This window comes from Poromitra crassiceps (genome assembly GCF_964638095.1).
Source record: "Poromitra crassiceps genome assembly, chromosome: 6".
NCBI classification, from domain to species: domain Eukaryota; kingdom Metazoa; phylum Chordata; class Actinopteri; order Beryciformes; family Melamphaidae; genus Poromitra; species Poromitra crassiceps.
In genome coordinates this window covers 50,698,812-50,717,606 of record NC_139627.1, presented here as the reverse complement: position 1 = coordinate 50,717,606, position 18,795 = coordinate 50,698,812, and the positions used below count along the sequence as shown (strand labels likewise).

Sequence of the window (18,795 nt, the reverse complement as noted above, 5' to 3'; positions counted from 1 at the left end):
GGTTAAGAACGGAATACCGCAATGCACTGTGGGACAAAAGCGCTCTTGTCTCTGGGACTCTGGGTAATCTGACATCTCCTGGAGGACAGCTTATTATTACACCACATTTACTGTGTCAAAATGATCTGCCATCATTCGCTGAGCCTTTTCGCCCCCGCTCTCAACTACATGCATGTCACTTCTTTCTGTGCTTTTTACCACAAAAAGAAAAATACAAGTCGTATTCACAGTCTTTGTCAATTTACCAATTTTTCTCTGCCCCAAAGTGGCCATTCCAAGTTGAAATATTAACTCATAAGTACTTTCTATTAGGCTTTTTCCACACTCACAACTCCAAAATGTCTTTGCCGAGTGTAAAACGGTGGCACCGTTCACTTCCTAAAAATTCATTTTGTGTGACAATGAACAAGTAAGCGTCATTTCACGTATGGATTAACTTTTGCCACTCAACTCAACTTCATTTTCTTTCAATGTTAGGTACAAAATCAAAAACTAATAAGCCCAAGTCATTTGCATTATCCCTGTATCAAAGAGCTTTCAAGATGAATTGATATGAGGAGGCTATAGTTCACATGATCTATTCTGGATTCATACATCCGTGATAACAGGCTGCGCACATTTATAGTCTTGTCTGTTGGGCCTCAGTAAGGTGAAGGTTTTTTGAAAGGAGTTGTTGTTGCTCCCAATTAGCCTCACATCAATAAACTATAAATAATACACAATTTACCAAACAAAATCATCTCAATTACCTTTGTTACTTGCCACTATAATTACTTGGATGTCATTGTGATGGAAAACAGCATCATTTAATAATTTTAGGGGAACTATTAAAAAACACAACAGGATATATATATGGTGGCGATTTCTGGGTAAGCCTATTCACCTTATTCACCATGCCCACTTTTTCTCTCTTCCGCGTTCAACGCAAACGTATTTGTTCTTCCGGTTCAGCAAAATGCCACTGAATTACCAAATTGAGATAACTTTTTTTTTTTTTTTTTTTTTTTTTTTACCTTTTTTTTTTTTTTTTTTTTTCCGATTTTTTATCCCATTTTATCCCCCGTTTAGTGCTCATTTGATTGCTCAATCCTGGTTGCTACTCCATCCTCTGCCGATCTGGGGAGAGCCGAGACTGATTCCATGCTTCCTCCGAGACATGGGCAGTCAGTCAGCCGCTTCTTTTCACCTGCCAGAGGAAGCTTCACCGGTAGGACATAGCACGTGGGAGGTTCACGCTATTCCATCCAGTTCCCCTCCCTCTGAACAGGCGCCCTTAACGATCAGAGGAGGAACCACATTAGCAACCAGGATGTTGCATGTTTTTGTGAAGGGGGTTCCTATATGAAGGAGACCCCCGGGAGGCACGGGGAGAACATGCAAACTCCACACAGAAAGGCCATTTTGCCGACCCCACCCAGGCGGTGGGCACTCGAGGACATGCGGTGTGTGGACGGGCACGCATTCCTTCAGCGTTCACCTCGTCCCCAGGTGGGAATCGAACCCACGACCTTCGAGCTGTGAGGCGATAGTGCTAACCACTGCACCACCGTACCTCTCAGATAACTTTTAACCATTTCGAGTAACACCGTTTCCATACGGATCACCTGCGTTAGTTTGTCGTTTATAACGTGGCTATATTCATAACGTTTCTATCTCGGATGCGTTATTTCGAATCCCACAGGATTCGAAAGGACGAAACAGTCTCGACTCCACTAACGTCATCTTTAGAGCACAATATTCCTGGAATGCAAGTTTAACTAAACAGTTACATGTCCTCTGCATTCTACATCAAATTAAGATATTACGGGTTGTTTTATTTTGTATGTTACATACTTATTGGCCAAGATATGTTAGTTTATGGGGGTGTAATTCTGCCAGTTTAGGAGGGGAGTGTGGGCGGCCATCTTGCCTGCGGGGTTTTTGGCCAGTCTAAAACGGAAATACTTTTACGAAATGACGTAATGCGGAAGCGTCCATGTGTGGGCAAAGAATAAGGTGAATACGTCATCCCTCTGGTACTCTATTTGGCTTTCGGCGTCGCAATTTTTTTAGGGCACAAGGCCACATGTCAGAGCATAAAGGCCACATGTCAGAGCATAAAGGCCACATGTCAGAGCATAAAGGCCATTGCTCTATTGACGTCGTGAAGAGCGATTTTTCTGAAATGTGTGTTCAAATGAGCCAACTACACATCCTTTGCATAGAGCAGCTACATTCAACTGACACCACTGATGCTTTTAAAGCAACTGACAGTAGCAGCCTGCCAGCAGGGCACTGCCAAGGTGACCTTAGGGATCTCAGGGCCTCACGGCCAGAGGGAGGGGAAACGGAGGCCATGGCCTCCATGTAACCGTGCATTCCATTGCACTCGGAATTTTCGGAAAAAATGACCTCCGACAGGGAAAAGTGCAATGGAACGGTCATTCAAGACGGAAATTCAGAGTCGGAAACTCGGGCAGCATCCACCAAGCCCGAGTTTGCCGAGATAGACACTCTGATGTCACAATCAACATGGCGGCGCACGACTAGACACACACACTGTGATAAGTAAGAAGGTACCTTTTCACAAATGTTTCAGTTGATGTAGTGTTTGTGTTATGAAACAACTTTTAGACGCCATTTCGATTCCCAAACAGTTGATGTGTGCTTGACAGAAGCATGCGGTCGCCTACTAGCCATCCATGTTTGTAGGCATGCATGTTTCTCCACAGATGCATTGGAATTCATTTAGAGCGGAACACGGAAATACTGCGTCAGAACCTCCGATACCCGACTTTTAAAGGAATGCACCATAATTCCCACCCTGCCGCTCGTATATTTCTCCAACGAACTTCCGGTCTGAAGCATCCCTCCCCCCCCAAACTTCCTTTGACCAGGCTCTGTGGGCGTGAAGTACAGACTGTGTCTGGTACATTCGAACAATGTAGGAGAGACAGTCTGTCTTGAGAGACTAGTAAACAGCTCAAACCCCCATGGTGGGAATACAATAAATGAATAAAAATTGTGAAAAGTGTAAAAGCAATGTTGTGGAACTCTAACCAACTTTCGAACAAGCAATATAGCAAAGGAAATTCCAGGCTGCATGTGTGGGAGCTCAGGCTATTCAGACTCGACCTCGATCGTCTTCCCAAGTGGGAGTCAAGAACTATGACTCTTGTCCATAGTTCACCTGAAAAGGTGTAGTAGAGCACCCCGTGTAGCTGTGCCTCAAAGAGAGGCACGCGGCAAAGCACCACATGCAATGTGACACCCATGACTAACTGCAGAAAAACATCAATTAAGTGAATGTGGATTAAGTAGGGTAGGTATAGTAGTAGCAATAATAATAATAATAATAATAATCATAATAATCATAATCATAATAATACTCATAACAATATAAACTTGATTTAATAACACATTTTTAGCAAGGGTACAGGGTGCTTTAGAATAAAATGAGAAGAAATTTAAATAAAAACAGAAAAATATTGAATACAAATAATAGATGAAGGAATAAGGTAAGAGCAAGCAGTATAAGTGTGACTCAAGGAACTAAGGCATACATACTGTATACCAAACCAGAAAACCCCCACTCAACATGAAGATGTTAAGACATTTGGTTTAAAGTGTGTCGTAAAAAAGACCGACCCCTCAAACTCCCGACTGTCTATGACTGTCCTATCCCGAGCTATGGCCCGTTTTCCCTAGCCCACTGATCATGCCCGCCACCAACGTCCCCATAGCCACTCCCCCAACCCACCCCTTGAATCCTGAATCACTATGACCTTTCCAGAGCCATGTATAGATGGTTTTCACCAGAGCGCAACCCCACAGCACTTCCTTTTTCTCAGCATTCGGCAAACTGCAGAAATATTCACTCGACATCGTTACTTTTGTTTTCGCCGCTCAGCTGTATAGACGGTTTTCACGGAATGGTCAGTCCTGCACTTGAATGTTTTTTTTTCTTTTTTGTCCATAGCAAACACTGCAACAGGAAGTGAGCGGGGGTTCAATTTAGAATGTTTTTGTTGTCAAGTTAAAACCGTCTATATAGAAGAGTCGCAACATCTCCATTCACTCCAATGGACCAGTTTTTTACTCTCAAGAGTTCCAGGAAGTAAGGTTCTTGATTAAGCAGCACTGTCGATTTGCCGCAAAATGGACAGTTTGTGTTGTACGTTGAACGTTTTTTTTTAATCAAATTGTACATTATCAGCTTTATTTTAGCATTCAAAAGTAGCGCGAGACCCCTTCCTGGCTGTTCATTGGCTAATGAGTCACGCATTTTGGTCCTCTGCTGGCGCCACTCTCTCTCTAAATTGCTCTGGACCTTTCTATCTCTAGCTACGGCGCCTTCTCCCCAGCCCCGCCCCTCCTTCTTAACCCATTGATACCTGATGCAGCATCTGTGTGTACGTACATCCCTCATTTGTGTGCGTTTCCCTTTAAGTCCTTTAGGTCTTAAAGGGATACACACACAAATGCTGCATCAGGTATCAATGGGTTAAGTGCTTATCTGACGCCTAGAACCGAATCCACTATGCAGCAGTTGGCTAAACAGAATCTAGACAACACACTGGGGCTTACACTATTGTCTCTGAATTCTGACTGCTTACCATTCTATATTCAGTCAGGATTGGAACACATAGAGCCAAGAAGCATGCTAAGCTAATCAGGGAGCGCAATGCAGAATCCCCCATGGGTATACAAGAGTGAGCCCAAAGCAAGACATTGAATACAGGGCGTCTTGAGACTTGGTGACTTGGACTCGAGTCGACTTAGAGTCCCTGTTTTGATGACTTGAGACTTGACAAAAAATAAATGACTTCAGACTTGACCTGGACTTGGAAGATAAAGACTCGAGACTTCAATTGACTGGAGACGTGATGACTTGGATGATTTGTTTGTGTTCACTATAGTTTAAATACGGTATTAAATAATAAAATATTCAGTTGTTCAACCTTGTCAAGAGAGTCTGTGTAAAGTTATCCGATATGCGAGTGCAAGCTGGAAATGACATTGTCATGATTGGATGACTCACTCATGCTCCTCCTTAAGGCATTGACATGATTGGATGACTGTCAGTCACGCTCCTCTCACTGGATGGTTTTGATTTTTCAAGGAGAAAGCACTCATGTATGAAGTTATTTGACTTTTGTTTGATTACATTTATTTAATTCTACTGTAATACAAATTCAATGTCATACTTTTTGAACAGGTTAGATAAATTATAAATTGGCCAATAATATCATTATTAAGTCCTATTCACACGGGATAAGTATTATCTGGGGATCTCTGGTTATTTGTAATAATTGCAGATCTCCTCTGTGATCTTAATCCCGTGCGAATCGGCCCTGTCCGTAATTTGCCAAGTAATAATTCCACCGCAAATTACCTACCATATTTCGCCAAACACAGAGGTGCTCTGATAATATTAGTCCCGTGCGAACCGGCATCTCTGTGATTTGGGGTCGTACTTTAGTTTTAGATTTCTGCGCCCTTTTCTGCCTCTTTTGCGGTCGAGAATTCTGGAGGCTGCGTTGGCAATTGTAAATTAACGTTTTAGCGGCATTGTCCGCACATCCCCCCACAATGTTCCTGGTTATGTTCCCATTATGCCTTATGTGAGTGATGTTTTTGTTAATAAAACAAATGACTTTTTCCATAAGAGCCTATTCCCGTCACACTGACAGCGTGAGCTGGAAGATCTCTTGTTATCTATGCAGCAGCTAGCAGCAGTTTCACTTCCCTTCCGGTTTGGTGATTTTGCCTTCAAAACAAAATCATGACAATGACAACAAAAATAGGTAACATTATCTAAAACAACATATGGACATAAGCACAATAAGAGGAACCTCAAATGTAATCTTTGAATTAAAAGAGACCAGCAGAACTGGTGACGCAGTGGTAAGCGCTGTCGCTTCACAGCTAGAAGGTCCTGGGTTCGATTCCCACCTGGGACGCTGTGAGCACTGAAGGAGTGCGTGCCCGTCCGCATGTCCTCGAGTGGCCACTACCTGGGTGGGGTCATCAAAAGGGCCTTTCTGTGTGGAGTTTGCTTGTTCTCCCCGTGCCCGCTGGGGGTTTCCTTCATATAGGAACCCCACACCAAAACATGCAATATCCTGGTGGTGCCTCCTCTGGTCGTTAGGGGCGCCTGTTCTGCGGGAGGGGAACTGGTTGGAATAGCGTGATCCTCCCACGTGCTATGTCCTACCGGTGAAGCTTCCCCTGTCAGGTGAAAAGAAGCGGCTGGCTAACTGCCCATGTCTCGGAGGAAGCATGGAGCCAGTTTCGGCTCTCCCCAGATCAGCAGAGAGCAGCAAACAGGATAAATAAATTAAAATTAGCACTAATGGGGGATAAAACTGGGATAAAAAAATCTGGGAAAAAATATTAGGGGGAAAAAAAAGAGAGACCAGCAGAACAAACACAAGGTAGATTTTATGTTTTGTTATTTTTTGAAACACAATTTTTTAGATTGCCCTGTTTATTGGCCTTCTGGGTGATAGGGGCAAGCCTAATATAGTTTGAGTACAAGAATTATTCAGCACTACAATATAAAAGGATATGTATCTAAATGCATATCCAAGGGTATGTACAATTTGTGGGACATTAGTTAAATTTGTGTATTTTATCGAGTTTGAACAAAAGCTTTTCTTTTGTAAAATTCTCATCGGAAGTCCAAATGATTCTGCTGCTTAATTTATTCAGCCAGCTGGAGGCTGCAACTTGGACCACAGGGATGTCAGTAAATTCGAGTAAAACACAGACTTCGCTTATCCCGAGCGAATGCGTCCCCAGAAACACAGACGTCGGGGGGGTAATTTCTAAATCAGTTCTCCAGGTAATACTAGTCCAGTGCGAATAGGGATTTAGACAGGTACTACCTGTCTTTTTCTTTATAAAGGAAGGTTAAACTATAGGTCTTCACGGGTCTACTATTATGGTCAATTAGGGTCCGTGTCGGATTCTATCACCACGGGTCTCCACGGGTCTATTATCTTATGTGTCATACCCGAGTGGATCCGAGAAGACCCGTGATTAGCGCTGATCACGAGAGTCCTTAAGGCGAGGCAAGTCCCAAGTCAAGTGTAGCGTTCCCTAGTGTTAACCAATGAAATGAGTGACACTAACATTCACCTAGGTTCGGAAGTAGATACCTTGGAGATATTTCAATAACTCACGTGGAGAGAGCTGATATGAAGTTGACAATTTGTATTGCCTCACAAGCAATATGTGGCAGTGCTAGCACACAGTATAGAAATAAAATAAAATACAAAATAGAGCTCTTCAAAAATAATAAATAAATAAAATAGAAAAGTTCAAAGAAAATAGTCCTTTTAGTGGAATCCTCCCTTATGGAGTTAGAATTCAGAGTTTGCTTCCTTTGAATTGGGATACTCCTTTAAGGAGCAAGAAACGTGTTCAGTTTGGGTGAAAGAAGTACTCCTTTAGTTTGTGTTTGCACACTACTCCTATTACTACCCGGGTAGCTAACTAGGGTTTGTGTTCTTATCTGGTCCTGAATGAATGGAATGAGTCGAGTTGGTCCGATGTCCTCTGAGGGCAGATCCTACGGCTGGCCACACCTCTTTGCTGGTCCATCCAGTCTATTGTCTCTGGGCTTGGCTCGCCACTGAACCCTCCAGGTTCCAGAATGATTTAAGCTGGTCAAAAAAAACAATCTAGACACATAGTCCAGAATGTACAAGTTATCATCTATTTTCTATTTCCGTTCATCATTCGATCTCATTAACTTACTTGCATCATCCGGAATATATTATCATATATAACCAATAGCTAAGGGCATACAGTACTTCAATCATCATGAAACGAATTAACATGCATCACTACAAAGGTATTTTAGTGCAAATAAAAGAATTAACCATCATGAATTACAACATTAGAATTGGTATTTTAAAATAAACAAATTAAATTATTTATCCTTTTAAACCTCTTTTTAAATGAACATATTCCCTTTTAAACATAATACATCTTTTTACTATATATTCCCTTTTTAAAACATCACCAACATGTTTTTAATGGACTGAATTATCACTTCTATTTTACTCAACATGTATTTTAATAACCTAAATGAAATAGACTATTTGCATCACAGACATTACAGTGAATGAATACTAATACTCTTTGAGCAATGATTTCAATGTAAACATAAATTGATGCAATGCACCTTTAACTGGACCATGCTATCACTGCTTCACCCTCCAACAGCATTTAATGCAGTGATATATAGCTAGCTTGGCTTAGCTAGCCACAGTGTTAACATATCTGCTAATAGTGTTACCACTGTTAGCGATTAGCATCGCGGCTAACGTTGTTAGCATCTATTTATCGCGGCTAACGTTGTTAGCATCTATTAGCGATCTTTGTAATCATTCTAGAGCATGTACAATGATACAATATGCACCACTGTACTGTTACAACATTAGACATCGTTTCCATAGCTCCGATTGGTTTTATGAAAAGTATTTGAGGGTATTGGCAACAGGCTAGCAACCATTTGCTCTGCTTTAGCTCACAGTGAGAGGGACCTTTCAACAGAAACGGCTCCTCAGTTTCATGCACAGGATTCGGTCCTGATAAACAAACAACTTATTAGTAGTTGATATAAGGGGAATTAATCAAGAAATTATGAAGTTTGTGTAAAGTTTCATACCGGTAGTTCTTAAGGTGGGTGTAGCCTATGGGTGTAGCATGCTTTCAGCACAGTGTCAGATAGAAAGGAAGCGGAAACCCGGAAAGGACGTTTCTAAACAGTCTTTAACCTGAGACCTAGAGCGTGTGCGCCGCCCTCTGGTGGAAACATGAAATTACACCCCTAAACTACATACAGGTTTAGCAACCATTTCATGTGGTTTACACAAGTAAAAAAAAAAAAAAAAAATCCACCCAAGCTTAAGATACTGCAGTCTTGCCTTCCTTTATAGAGAAAAGACAATGTATTATTACCTGTCTAATAATTAATTAATCTAATTAAATTAATGTAATCAAACAAAAGAAACTAAATGAATACTTAAATAACTACTGCCGTAAGTGCCTTCTCAAATCCATTCAGTGAGAGGATCGTGACTGACAGCCAATCGTCACTGTCATCCAATCATGACAATGCCATTTCCAGCTTGCATTGGCATACCAGATAACTACACAGACTCTTGACAAGGTTGAACATGTTAATATTTTATACTTTACATGTCATATTTAAACTGATGAACACAAACAAGTCATCCAAGGCATCACGTCTCAAGTTACGACAAGTCCTGAGTCTTTAACTTCCAAGTCCAAGTCAAGTCTCAAGTCATTTATTTTTTTGTCAAGTCAAGTCGCAAGCCATCAAAACAGCGACTCGAGTCGACTCGAGTTCAAGTCACCAAGTCTCAAGTCTCCATCTCCAACATTTGAGTGCTACTTGGAAAGGGCTTGTCAATTCTGATGTCGGCCTCGACGGAAAAAGCACTAACGTCTGTATTTATTGATGGAGTCAAAGAGCGGCAGAGGAATAATGAGCTGTATTAGGACATTATAATGAATGAGTCTTAGCCCAGACCACCTACATACAGTACAGTATGTGGAGGACCCAGGACAATCCATTTCTTTCTATTAAGCAGCTTTTACTCGGACAGAATTTTCTGGTGTACATTAAAATGTGATTTGGTTTAAATTGCCAAACTGGGCGCCAAACGCCTTTGTCTCTCAAATCTCTGATTTGAACGCAATTAGACACAGTTGACTACATTCCTCGGCAAATGACACTCCGGGCTCTTCCAGCCATTTCTGCCCAATTCAAAAGCGAATCTCATTTATCAGGAGAAATAAAAACTGAACACAAGCTCACCGGCACAGAGCTGAACGTGTCCGTTTGAAGACAGGAAATGTGTCTCTCTGTGCGCGGTTGAAACGGCGATGTGTGTGTGTTTTTTTTAGACGGTGACATTGGGGCATCCTGCAGGCACTGAGCTGTAAAATTGCTGGTTGAGTGGGAATTAGTGAGGATGGAGAGGCAGAGAGGGGGAGGAGGGCAGGGTGGCTGGGAGTCGGATGAAGAGGTGTGCCTGGGCAACGGATCTGATCGTCTCAACATCTGTGATGTGTCTACACATTGCCTCTGTCCTGGTGATTATATAGGTTGATGTCTTGACAAGAGGATATACAGAAAGGTTATATGCCCCCCATAGGACCGGGGGAAGAAATGCTGATCTCAGCAGTAACAGAAACATTATCTTGTTGACATCAAAATGTAGCCCCAGGTCTGAGTCTGTGCGAATGCCAAAAATCAAAAGTGAAAAGATGTCTCCATGCCACAGCAACTTGTTTAATGTGGAAGCAGGCATCTCTGGCGGGAGTCCCACTGATCCCTTGTGTCTGTTTGTGTACAGTAAGTTAACTTTTGTTCATTTTCAGTGAGAGCTGTCCGTTCTCTGGACAGGAGTGATAACGCATCTGATAACGGTGCACAACTCCATCATCCCTGATGACACCACCGATGACATCACTCACTGAGATGATGCGTAGCAGTGGTGATGCCGACGAATTGTACCGGTACCTACTTATAGCCTCTGCAGGGAAGGATTTATGACATCACTGATTATGTCACAATGCCTATATGACTGTCATGGCGGCGACTCTGTTTTGTGCTATTTCCGCTCTCGGTAACAAATCCGTCCATCCCGTAGTGATGCGTCCATCCAGAACAATGTCAGCCCCCTTCAACTTTCTTCTGTCCATCAAAACGTGTGCAGATTTGCTGGAGCAGTGCTCCACAAACAGACGGACAGCTGTCTTTGAAAATGAATGGAAGTGAACACAGAAATGAATGCAGGCACCGATCAGTGTGACCGAGGACTTAAGACGTACCGCCCATGTACTACAGCATTTTTACAGTATTCAATGCCAGTGTATTACAGATAGAGATAGATAGATAGATAGATAGATAGATAGATAGATAGATAGATAGATAGATAGATAGATAGATAGATAGATAGATAGATAGATAGATGGATAGATAGATAGATAGATAGATAGATAGATAGATAGATAGATAGATCGATAGATAGATAGATACCAGACCAGCTCAGTTACAGTATGTCAATTTCTTTGTACCTTCAGATGCAGTTTTGATTATCTACCACTATACCAGATCGATTCCAGACTGGCCTCGACACTCACAAAAAGCCCTGATAGTGCAGAAAAACCCTGTTTGCCAGATACACTTCCACACTTCCTCTGAGCTGAGATGATGAACTGATGGTGAATACACGCTTGGCATGGGCCACCTAGTCAATATGCATGTGCGCAACATTCATGGGATACATGGGTGTGATTAATCAGTAATTGTAGGATCAATAAGGGTTATTGGCCTTTTTTCTTATTAGATTATATTGAAATCAACAATTCAGTATTCAGTTATACACATGGACACACACACCATCGTATATCCGTGTGCCTGAGATCAGTCTCTCACTACTTCTCAAATGGATGAAACAAGCTCTTAGACAGTTATGTGCATTTGTACAAATATCCATCTGTATTCAAAGCTGCACAAGGCAACTTCACGCATGGGCGGCTCCAAGTGGCAGCGAGGGCTAACGGTTTGAAAGATCTGAACTTGAATACGCAGAAATGATGCGAGGAACACAGCCCGCTGGTGTTTACCAACCCGACCGGTCTTTATATACCAAAGGCAAACCAAAGAGACGACAGGAACAAAAGATGACTGCTGCTCATTGCTGTTCGGGAGAAACCAAATGCTTGGATTTTGTCTCTTAAGTTCTGATTCATCACCATATAAGCCTATGGCCAAAGGCAATAGTTCCCAAACTGGGGTACATGGAGGTACTCCGGGGCAGGGGGGGGGGGGGGGGATGGACAATGTCAGGATAAATCATGACCATAAATGAAAGGTTCAAATAAATCTGCTCAGGAGGCACTGATTGCAACTCTTTCACTCCATTTCTGGATTTATAATGTTATTCTTCAAAATGTGGGTTCATTGCATCATATGCTATGGGGGTTTTTTTCCTTGCAGTTTTCTAAACAAAATGTTGTAGTTGGGTAAAGGGGGTACTTGGATTCAGAAATCAGGGAAAGGGGGGTACTACTACTGAAGCCTAACAAGTGTGATAACCACTGGCCTAACTAAGGCATGGGGGTATCAATTAGATTAGGGGATGGGGTATTTAGGGGAGATGGGATGATGTTCTGTATTACAGCGCCACCTTGTGATTTGGGCCGATAAGACCGGCGTATTTTTGCGGGAGAATCTTGTCTAGTGCATCGTTTGAACGTCGAAAAGAAGAAGGAAAAAACAAGCCCACACAAGCTCAAAGAAAGCAGGCTCTCAAATAGTCTCAAAAGAGTGTTAATCCTGAAACACATCAAATCTGAGTGGATTAAAGCAACTGAGGCGTATGCATTCACAAAACACACACACAAACACACAAACGCACACGCGCACGCACACACGCACGCACACACACACACACACACACACACACACACACACACACACACACACACACACGCACACACACACACACACACACACAGAGGCAAGGTCTAACTGTTCTTCCTTCCTAGTTCTTATTATGTGAGATTTGACTGCAGTCTGTCTCGTAACCGATGACTCAAACGTTGTCACTGGCTTTTAATCCGTTCAAGGCTACAGTATGGATCCACGTTGGTTGAGTTGAGGCGCCGGCAGCAGCCGCAGAAGAGCTTATGACTGGAAGGTCACTGGTTTCAATCATCGGCCATGCTATGGAAATGTTGGAAGGGAAGAACATATGAATAAAGTAACATGCTCCCCGTCCTCAACAGCTTGAGCAAGACACTTCAATCTGAATATACAACTCTGTCTGGTCTTGTTTATGTTTAAGCTTTTTGTAGCTTGTTTGTTAATTTGTTTGTATTGTTGAACTTGAATGATTTGTGTCTTGTAAGCCCAGACGGGTTGGGCACCATGAATATGGTGCATGACACAGAAATAAAACTTATCTATCTATCTATCTATCTATCTATCTATCTTCGATCCCAGCTACTACAGTGGATCTCCTCAGTAGCCAGTAAACACTACTGTAATCTACCTATGTCCCTCATGTGAGATCATCATAAGAAACAGGTTTTTTTAGGAAAGCGTTGTTCAAGCCCACATAACTTTACTTTAGATTCTAGTCCAGATTAATCACGCAAGATCATGAGATCACGGCCATACGACAAATCCATCTTGCCGCGCTCCAATCTATTGGTTAGAATCAGAACCAGCAGTGGTTTGCACCAATCAGCATCCAGAGGCAGCTACGGGCGGGCTTTGGTGTGACGACAGCGAGAAGCGAGCCCGTGATAGACAGATGGTTCATCCAATCACCTGCCAGTTTGTTTGTTTTTTAAGCGCCTGCTCTCTGAAACAGTTTCCCGAGCGACTCGTTCCCAGATGGTTATGCGAAAAACCACACATCTGGCAGCATCAGGTTAAGAATAAACAATGACTGTATTCCTCCTCACATATATGAATACGCAGATTTTGAAGAGCGAACCTGAAGAAGCCATGAAGCGAAATGCGCATTGTTCGCCATCGTATTTTATGTATTAAACCAAACAGTCTAGCTACACTCCTGGTGCGCTCTGGATTACTGATTCATTGAAGCACATTTTGATACTTTGAATATGTAGTTGACAGAGAACTAACTCATTATCCAAGGACAGATGGAGATGAGGACTGAGCATTTATTAGGTTGACCTTATACCACATTCATACATGGACACTTCCTGCATCCAAATTGGCTGGTGGAGTGATTTGCAACATGCTGCCTTCCTACATGTCGCCTGCTTCTCCCTTCTGCTCACATTTCCACTCTCATCTCAATGACAAGCTCTTTACTTTATCTCAGCCCCTCACTTCAGTCTGTTACTCACAACTGCTCCTATCTCCACAGCCCATCTCTGCTTCTTCTCTTTCTATCATCCAATATCTACACAGAGAAGAAAGGAAAAGACCAGACCAGACCAGACAAGACGAGACGAGAACAAGAGGAAAAAAGAAAAGAAAAGAAAAGAAAGGAATAAAATAAAATAAAATAAAATAAAATAAAATAAAATAAAATAAAATAAAATAAAATAAAATAAAATAAAATAAAATAAAATAAAATAAAATAAATGTTTTATGGTCACTCACGATTCAGTAAGTCACGGGTTGGCTTTAGAAACAGGAGAGACCGCATAATATTTCAGAAAACATTTCATAACATTTCGGACCAGACAAGCAAATTGCGGATTTAAAGGATTTTTTTTTTGTCCGAGTGAAATGTTCTATGGTCTCTCCCGATTCTAAATATAGCGGAACCGTTTGTCTTGGCCAAGTAAAACTATTTTCATAAGCATTTTACGAAATGTCTATGGGAAAATAAATGGCGGAAGCAGGAAGTGACGTTCACTTTGGCTCTCTATACGAGCGAGCGTGCATGTTGTCAACGTCACAGGCGCCTGTGCAAATATCATGCAGTAATCATAACCAGGATACTAGTATTTATCATGTATACGGAAATATGAATAACCTGATGTGTTCCATCATGTAAACGCCATATCCCGAATATGATCAAAACCAGGATAGCCCTCATAAACGGGATACTCGTGTGCACGTAAACACAGTCGTGGTCTCGGTCTCTCTCTCTCTCTCTCTCTCTCTCTCTCTCTCTCTCTCTCTCTCTCTCTCTCTCTCTCTCTCTCTCTCTCTCTCTCTCTCTCTCTCTCTCTCTCTCTCTCTCTCTCTCTCTCTCTCTCTCTCTCTCTCTCTCTCTCTCTCTCTCTCCGCGGCTGATGGGAAGCAGCAGCGGCCTGCTGGACCTGTTTCTCCATTAGTGTGAGTTACAGTTTCCCGGGCCAGACGATCGCAGCGTGTGAAAGCGCTCCTCACAAGGTGGGGCGGGGCGTCCATTTCTCCAGCGCACGCCTTTGTCCCCGAGCTCAGACCAACAGCTCCATTAACCAAGTGAGGGAGGAGGATGTGTCAGGCCAGGTGGTAAGTCTGCTACCCCCGCTGGCTAGAGGGAGGCGGGGCCGGCGACAAGAGGTCGCGCAAAGAGGTCAACCTCACAGTCAGCTTGTGTTATGGGCGTGTGGTTACAGAGTGCAATGACACAGCTTGGGACCAGCCAATGTCAAAGGAGAGAGTTTGTGAAACTAAACAGGGATTGGCCACACTGTGTAGTTGCAGTAAGGCCACAGAGTTTTCTGGATGAAGTTATGGACGGACTCTCTTCAAGTAGGACCGCACATGTTGCAGGGAAAGTGCTGCCTGTTCAGATCCAGGCTGCACATGTTGCAGGGAAAGTGCTGCCTGTTCAGATCCAGGCTGCACATGTTGCAGGGAAAGTGCTGCCTGTTCAGATCCAGGCTGCACATGTTGCAGGGAAAGTGCTGCCTGTTCAGATCCAGGCTGCACATGTTGCAGGGAAAGTGCTGCCTGTTCAGATCCAGGCTGCACATGTTGCAGGGAAAGTGCTGCCTGTTCAGATCCAGGCTGCGGCAGTAAAGGCTGGACTTATTTGAACGTCTTCAGGGCTTTTGCTCACGGTCTCATTACTGCGATGCTTTGTGGAAGACATTTTGCAGGTTTAAGTGCAATTCTGCCAAAGTCTGTAAAGTCGTCCGCTCATTGACAGTGGACTAGCTACAGGCGCTTTCATCACCAATCGGAATATTGGCTCTTGCTCTGGCTTCTTCCTGTGATAGAAGCATGCTCATGATCAAAAATACCAGAGTGAGCCAGGCCATAAAATAGATAGCATTGCATGATACTGTAATAATCATATTTAACGGTTGCTTCTGTAGCTGCACGTGGTGTGAACACAGGTGTTGCATAACCAAAAACAATGACCGTGTCGGCTGTAGTCCAATAACTTTACAAAAGCACAAATCTGGAAAGTTATGGATTTGCGCCTACATTGCATATTGAGTGATTCCGTTTTAACATCGCACATTACCATCCATTTGGCAGTATATTCTCTTGCAGTATGGACTAAACACAAAACTAAAAGGCTTTCAGAGCAACAACTCTGGACTCTACAGGGGGGAAAAATAGAAGAAACAAATCACTGGTGCACCATGCAGATACTACTACAGTAGCCTGAGGCTTAGGTCTCTCCATCACCTCTTATTTGGAAGTCCCTCAGTGTTTTCCCCCATTTGTATACCCCTCAGTGTCATCATGCAACTTTGATGAGGAGCCTGTTAAGAGCCTGCATGCCCAGAGAAGCTTGTATACAGTGTGTGCCTTGGCCCTTGACCAAACCCTGGGACATTAATAGCTTTGGATCTGCTGGCACATTTCTCAGTCCAATGCTGGCAAAAAAACGTGATGCCAGGCTGCTGCACCAACCTTATACGCAATAACTTTACACTGACTGCCCAACATGCAGAGATCACACATTCAATGAGGGGGTTATACAGTGCAGAATTAGTGATACTTTCAGAAGAGTGAAATGCAATTTCCAAAATGACAAATATCAAAATCACCTCACTCTGGTATAATCTTTAGATTTGAATGTTTTAATGCATTTTCTAATTGATTCCCCAATACAAATAAATAAGCCAACGTGCGCGCATGCCATTTTGGAAACCCATGGCTCAACGAGCAATTCTTTAGACGTGTGCTCTGTGAACAACATACAGCATCATAACCACAGCATCTTTAAATTAGCACATACACCCATGCAGCAATGTAAACAAATGTGACTTTGAAATGGCCTTCAGAGCCCCCACTCTCTGCTAACCAAAAGCATCCATTTAGCATAACATGGGGGACACATTATTAAATAATAGGTGCCATATTCCAAGCACATCTCAGGTGGCCATCTCATTTCTCAGGCTCAGAAATGCAATTATGAGTCGAGGTTCTGATTTCTTAGAATAATAGCTATGTGGCCCATTCAATTAACAGCACGGAGAATATATTTGGCAATCCGTTTATAGCAGCCCCATCTCTCATGAGGGCCGCAACGTGAAATAGATTCAATTCATATCATTTCATATAATTGGAGTCCAATTATATTGGTCAGATCGAAAAAGCACATTGTGGCTAGACGCATGTGCCTGGGCCAGCAGTGAAACATTTAGAGAAGGGGGGGGGGGGGGGGGGGGGTGCAATAATTGATGCGATTGTTAAGTTGCATTCCACAATACCACCAGCAAAGACCCTGCTCTCATTCCCTCTGAATTCAACAGCAACATTGCAGTGTGGCACCACGCCACCTGCGTAAAGACGCACGAACGAAGCATTTAACCCCATGTGGTCAAATAGCCTAGATTAGGCTATTACAAGCGCTTGGACGGGCCGTGTTTCAGAGTAGGGAGTGCGGTGGTCGCGGTCAGACAGTCGGGTGCATCGTGCGGGTATAAAATGCGGCTATTATAGTGTATTTCCTCAAAGTGATTTTCCACCACTGTTCTCTCTCAAGGTGTCTGGGGCAGGCAGGCAGGGGCAGCTGACAGGAGCAGGCATCGGCTGAATTACAATGAATGCAGCCCATGCGCCGTCTCTCTCTCTCTCTCTCTCTCTCTCTCACCTCTCTCTCCCCTATTCTGACTGCATGTGCTCACGGTATTTAAGATTGACGGCTGTCAGTGTCAATAAGCTCTATACGTGCTGCTCATTGTTTTAATAGCCTAACGCTTATTGACACATAATATTATGCACGCTTTTGTTGAATCACGTTTTGCAGATCTCACAATTTGGAGCGTCATGTGCACAGACAACTGGTGCCGCTGGAGGCAACGCAAGCTACACAACTATATAGAGGCAACGCAGCATCCCTGTGACATTCAAGACACAATATCTTTCCAAACATCCAACTTCATGTATTTGATGAGAATTGGCTGCCAGCGATTTTTTAAATGTATTTATTTATTTTCGGTGGGGGGGGGGGGGGGTCTAATAGGCTGATGTGATGTCTTGAAAATGTGAACTGACCTTGCAGAACAGGTTACTTTATGAGTGCACAATGGAGAAAGTGCATCAAACCAAAGCAGATAAAAAACAAAATCATGGGGGTGAAGTCAAAGAAAAACCCAATTGCCCACCTCATCTGGCTGCGGTTGGTTCTGCTGTCTCTGATTCGGCTGCTCCTTGGTAGCTGTCATTGTAAACTCCTCGTACGATCCTAAAAGCTGCTACACGGTCGGATCCGCGCTTGTTCCAGTGAAATAAGTGCGAGTCGGCGAGGAGACTGCGGAATGTTAACGAGGCGAGCAGAGCAGAGCAGAGCAGCGAGGTCCCGGAGCGTCTGACGGCAGCGCGACGCGTGCGTCCAGCTCACCCCAGGAAACCAGGAAAGGAAGGGAGGGGAGATCTGACCACCCGTTATCAAACTACAGCGGTGTGGTGTCATTACCGTCTGTCTGTCTGTCTGTCTGTCTGTCTGTCTGCCCCAGTGTCTGCCTGTCTGTCTGTCTTAAACCACAAGCGAGGGTGGGGGTTGGTAGGTGGTGGGGGTGGGTGTGCTCAAGTGGTTTCCTGATGCTTTCCAGAGACAAACGTAGCGGGTGGTGGGTGGTTGCGTTTCCTGGACCTATTAATAAACAGTCCAATAATACAACTCATCACTTTTGATCTGTTGCAGCACATTCTGTTATTGGCCAACTACTCTCAGAGTGGTAACAGTAATAATAGTTGGATTCGTATTGCAGCAACAACCAGCAACCGAGCTGGATCCGTGCGGGAGCTGTCCGCGGTGCTGAAACCCCAGAGGCGCCGCTGCGCTGTCTTGCGCATTCGTCTTCATTAATCCCGACTGGGAGAGCCGC

At 43.4% G+C, this 18,795-nt stretch overlaps 1 protein-coding gene across 1 annotated transcript in view; it reads right to left on the bottom strand.

Annotated features, from left to right (window-relative positions):
- Positions 1 to 18,132, bottom strand: part of dpp10 (dipeptidyl peptidase like 10) — a gene marked incomplete at both ends in the record, with an annotated part of 182,966 nt that extends 164,834 nt beyond the window's left edge. Inside the window, one exon of the mRNA XM_083639342.1 lies at positions 18,073 to 18,132. Coding sequence (XP_083495468.1) covers positions 18,073 to 18,132 — 60 coding nt within the window. The remainder of the gene's footprint in view (positions 1 to 18,072) is intronic.
- Between the last annotated feature and the right edge of the window lie 663 nt (positions 18,133 to 18,795).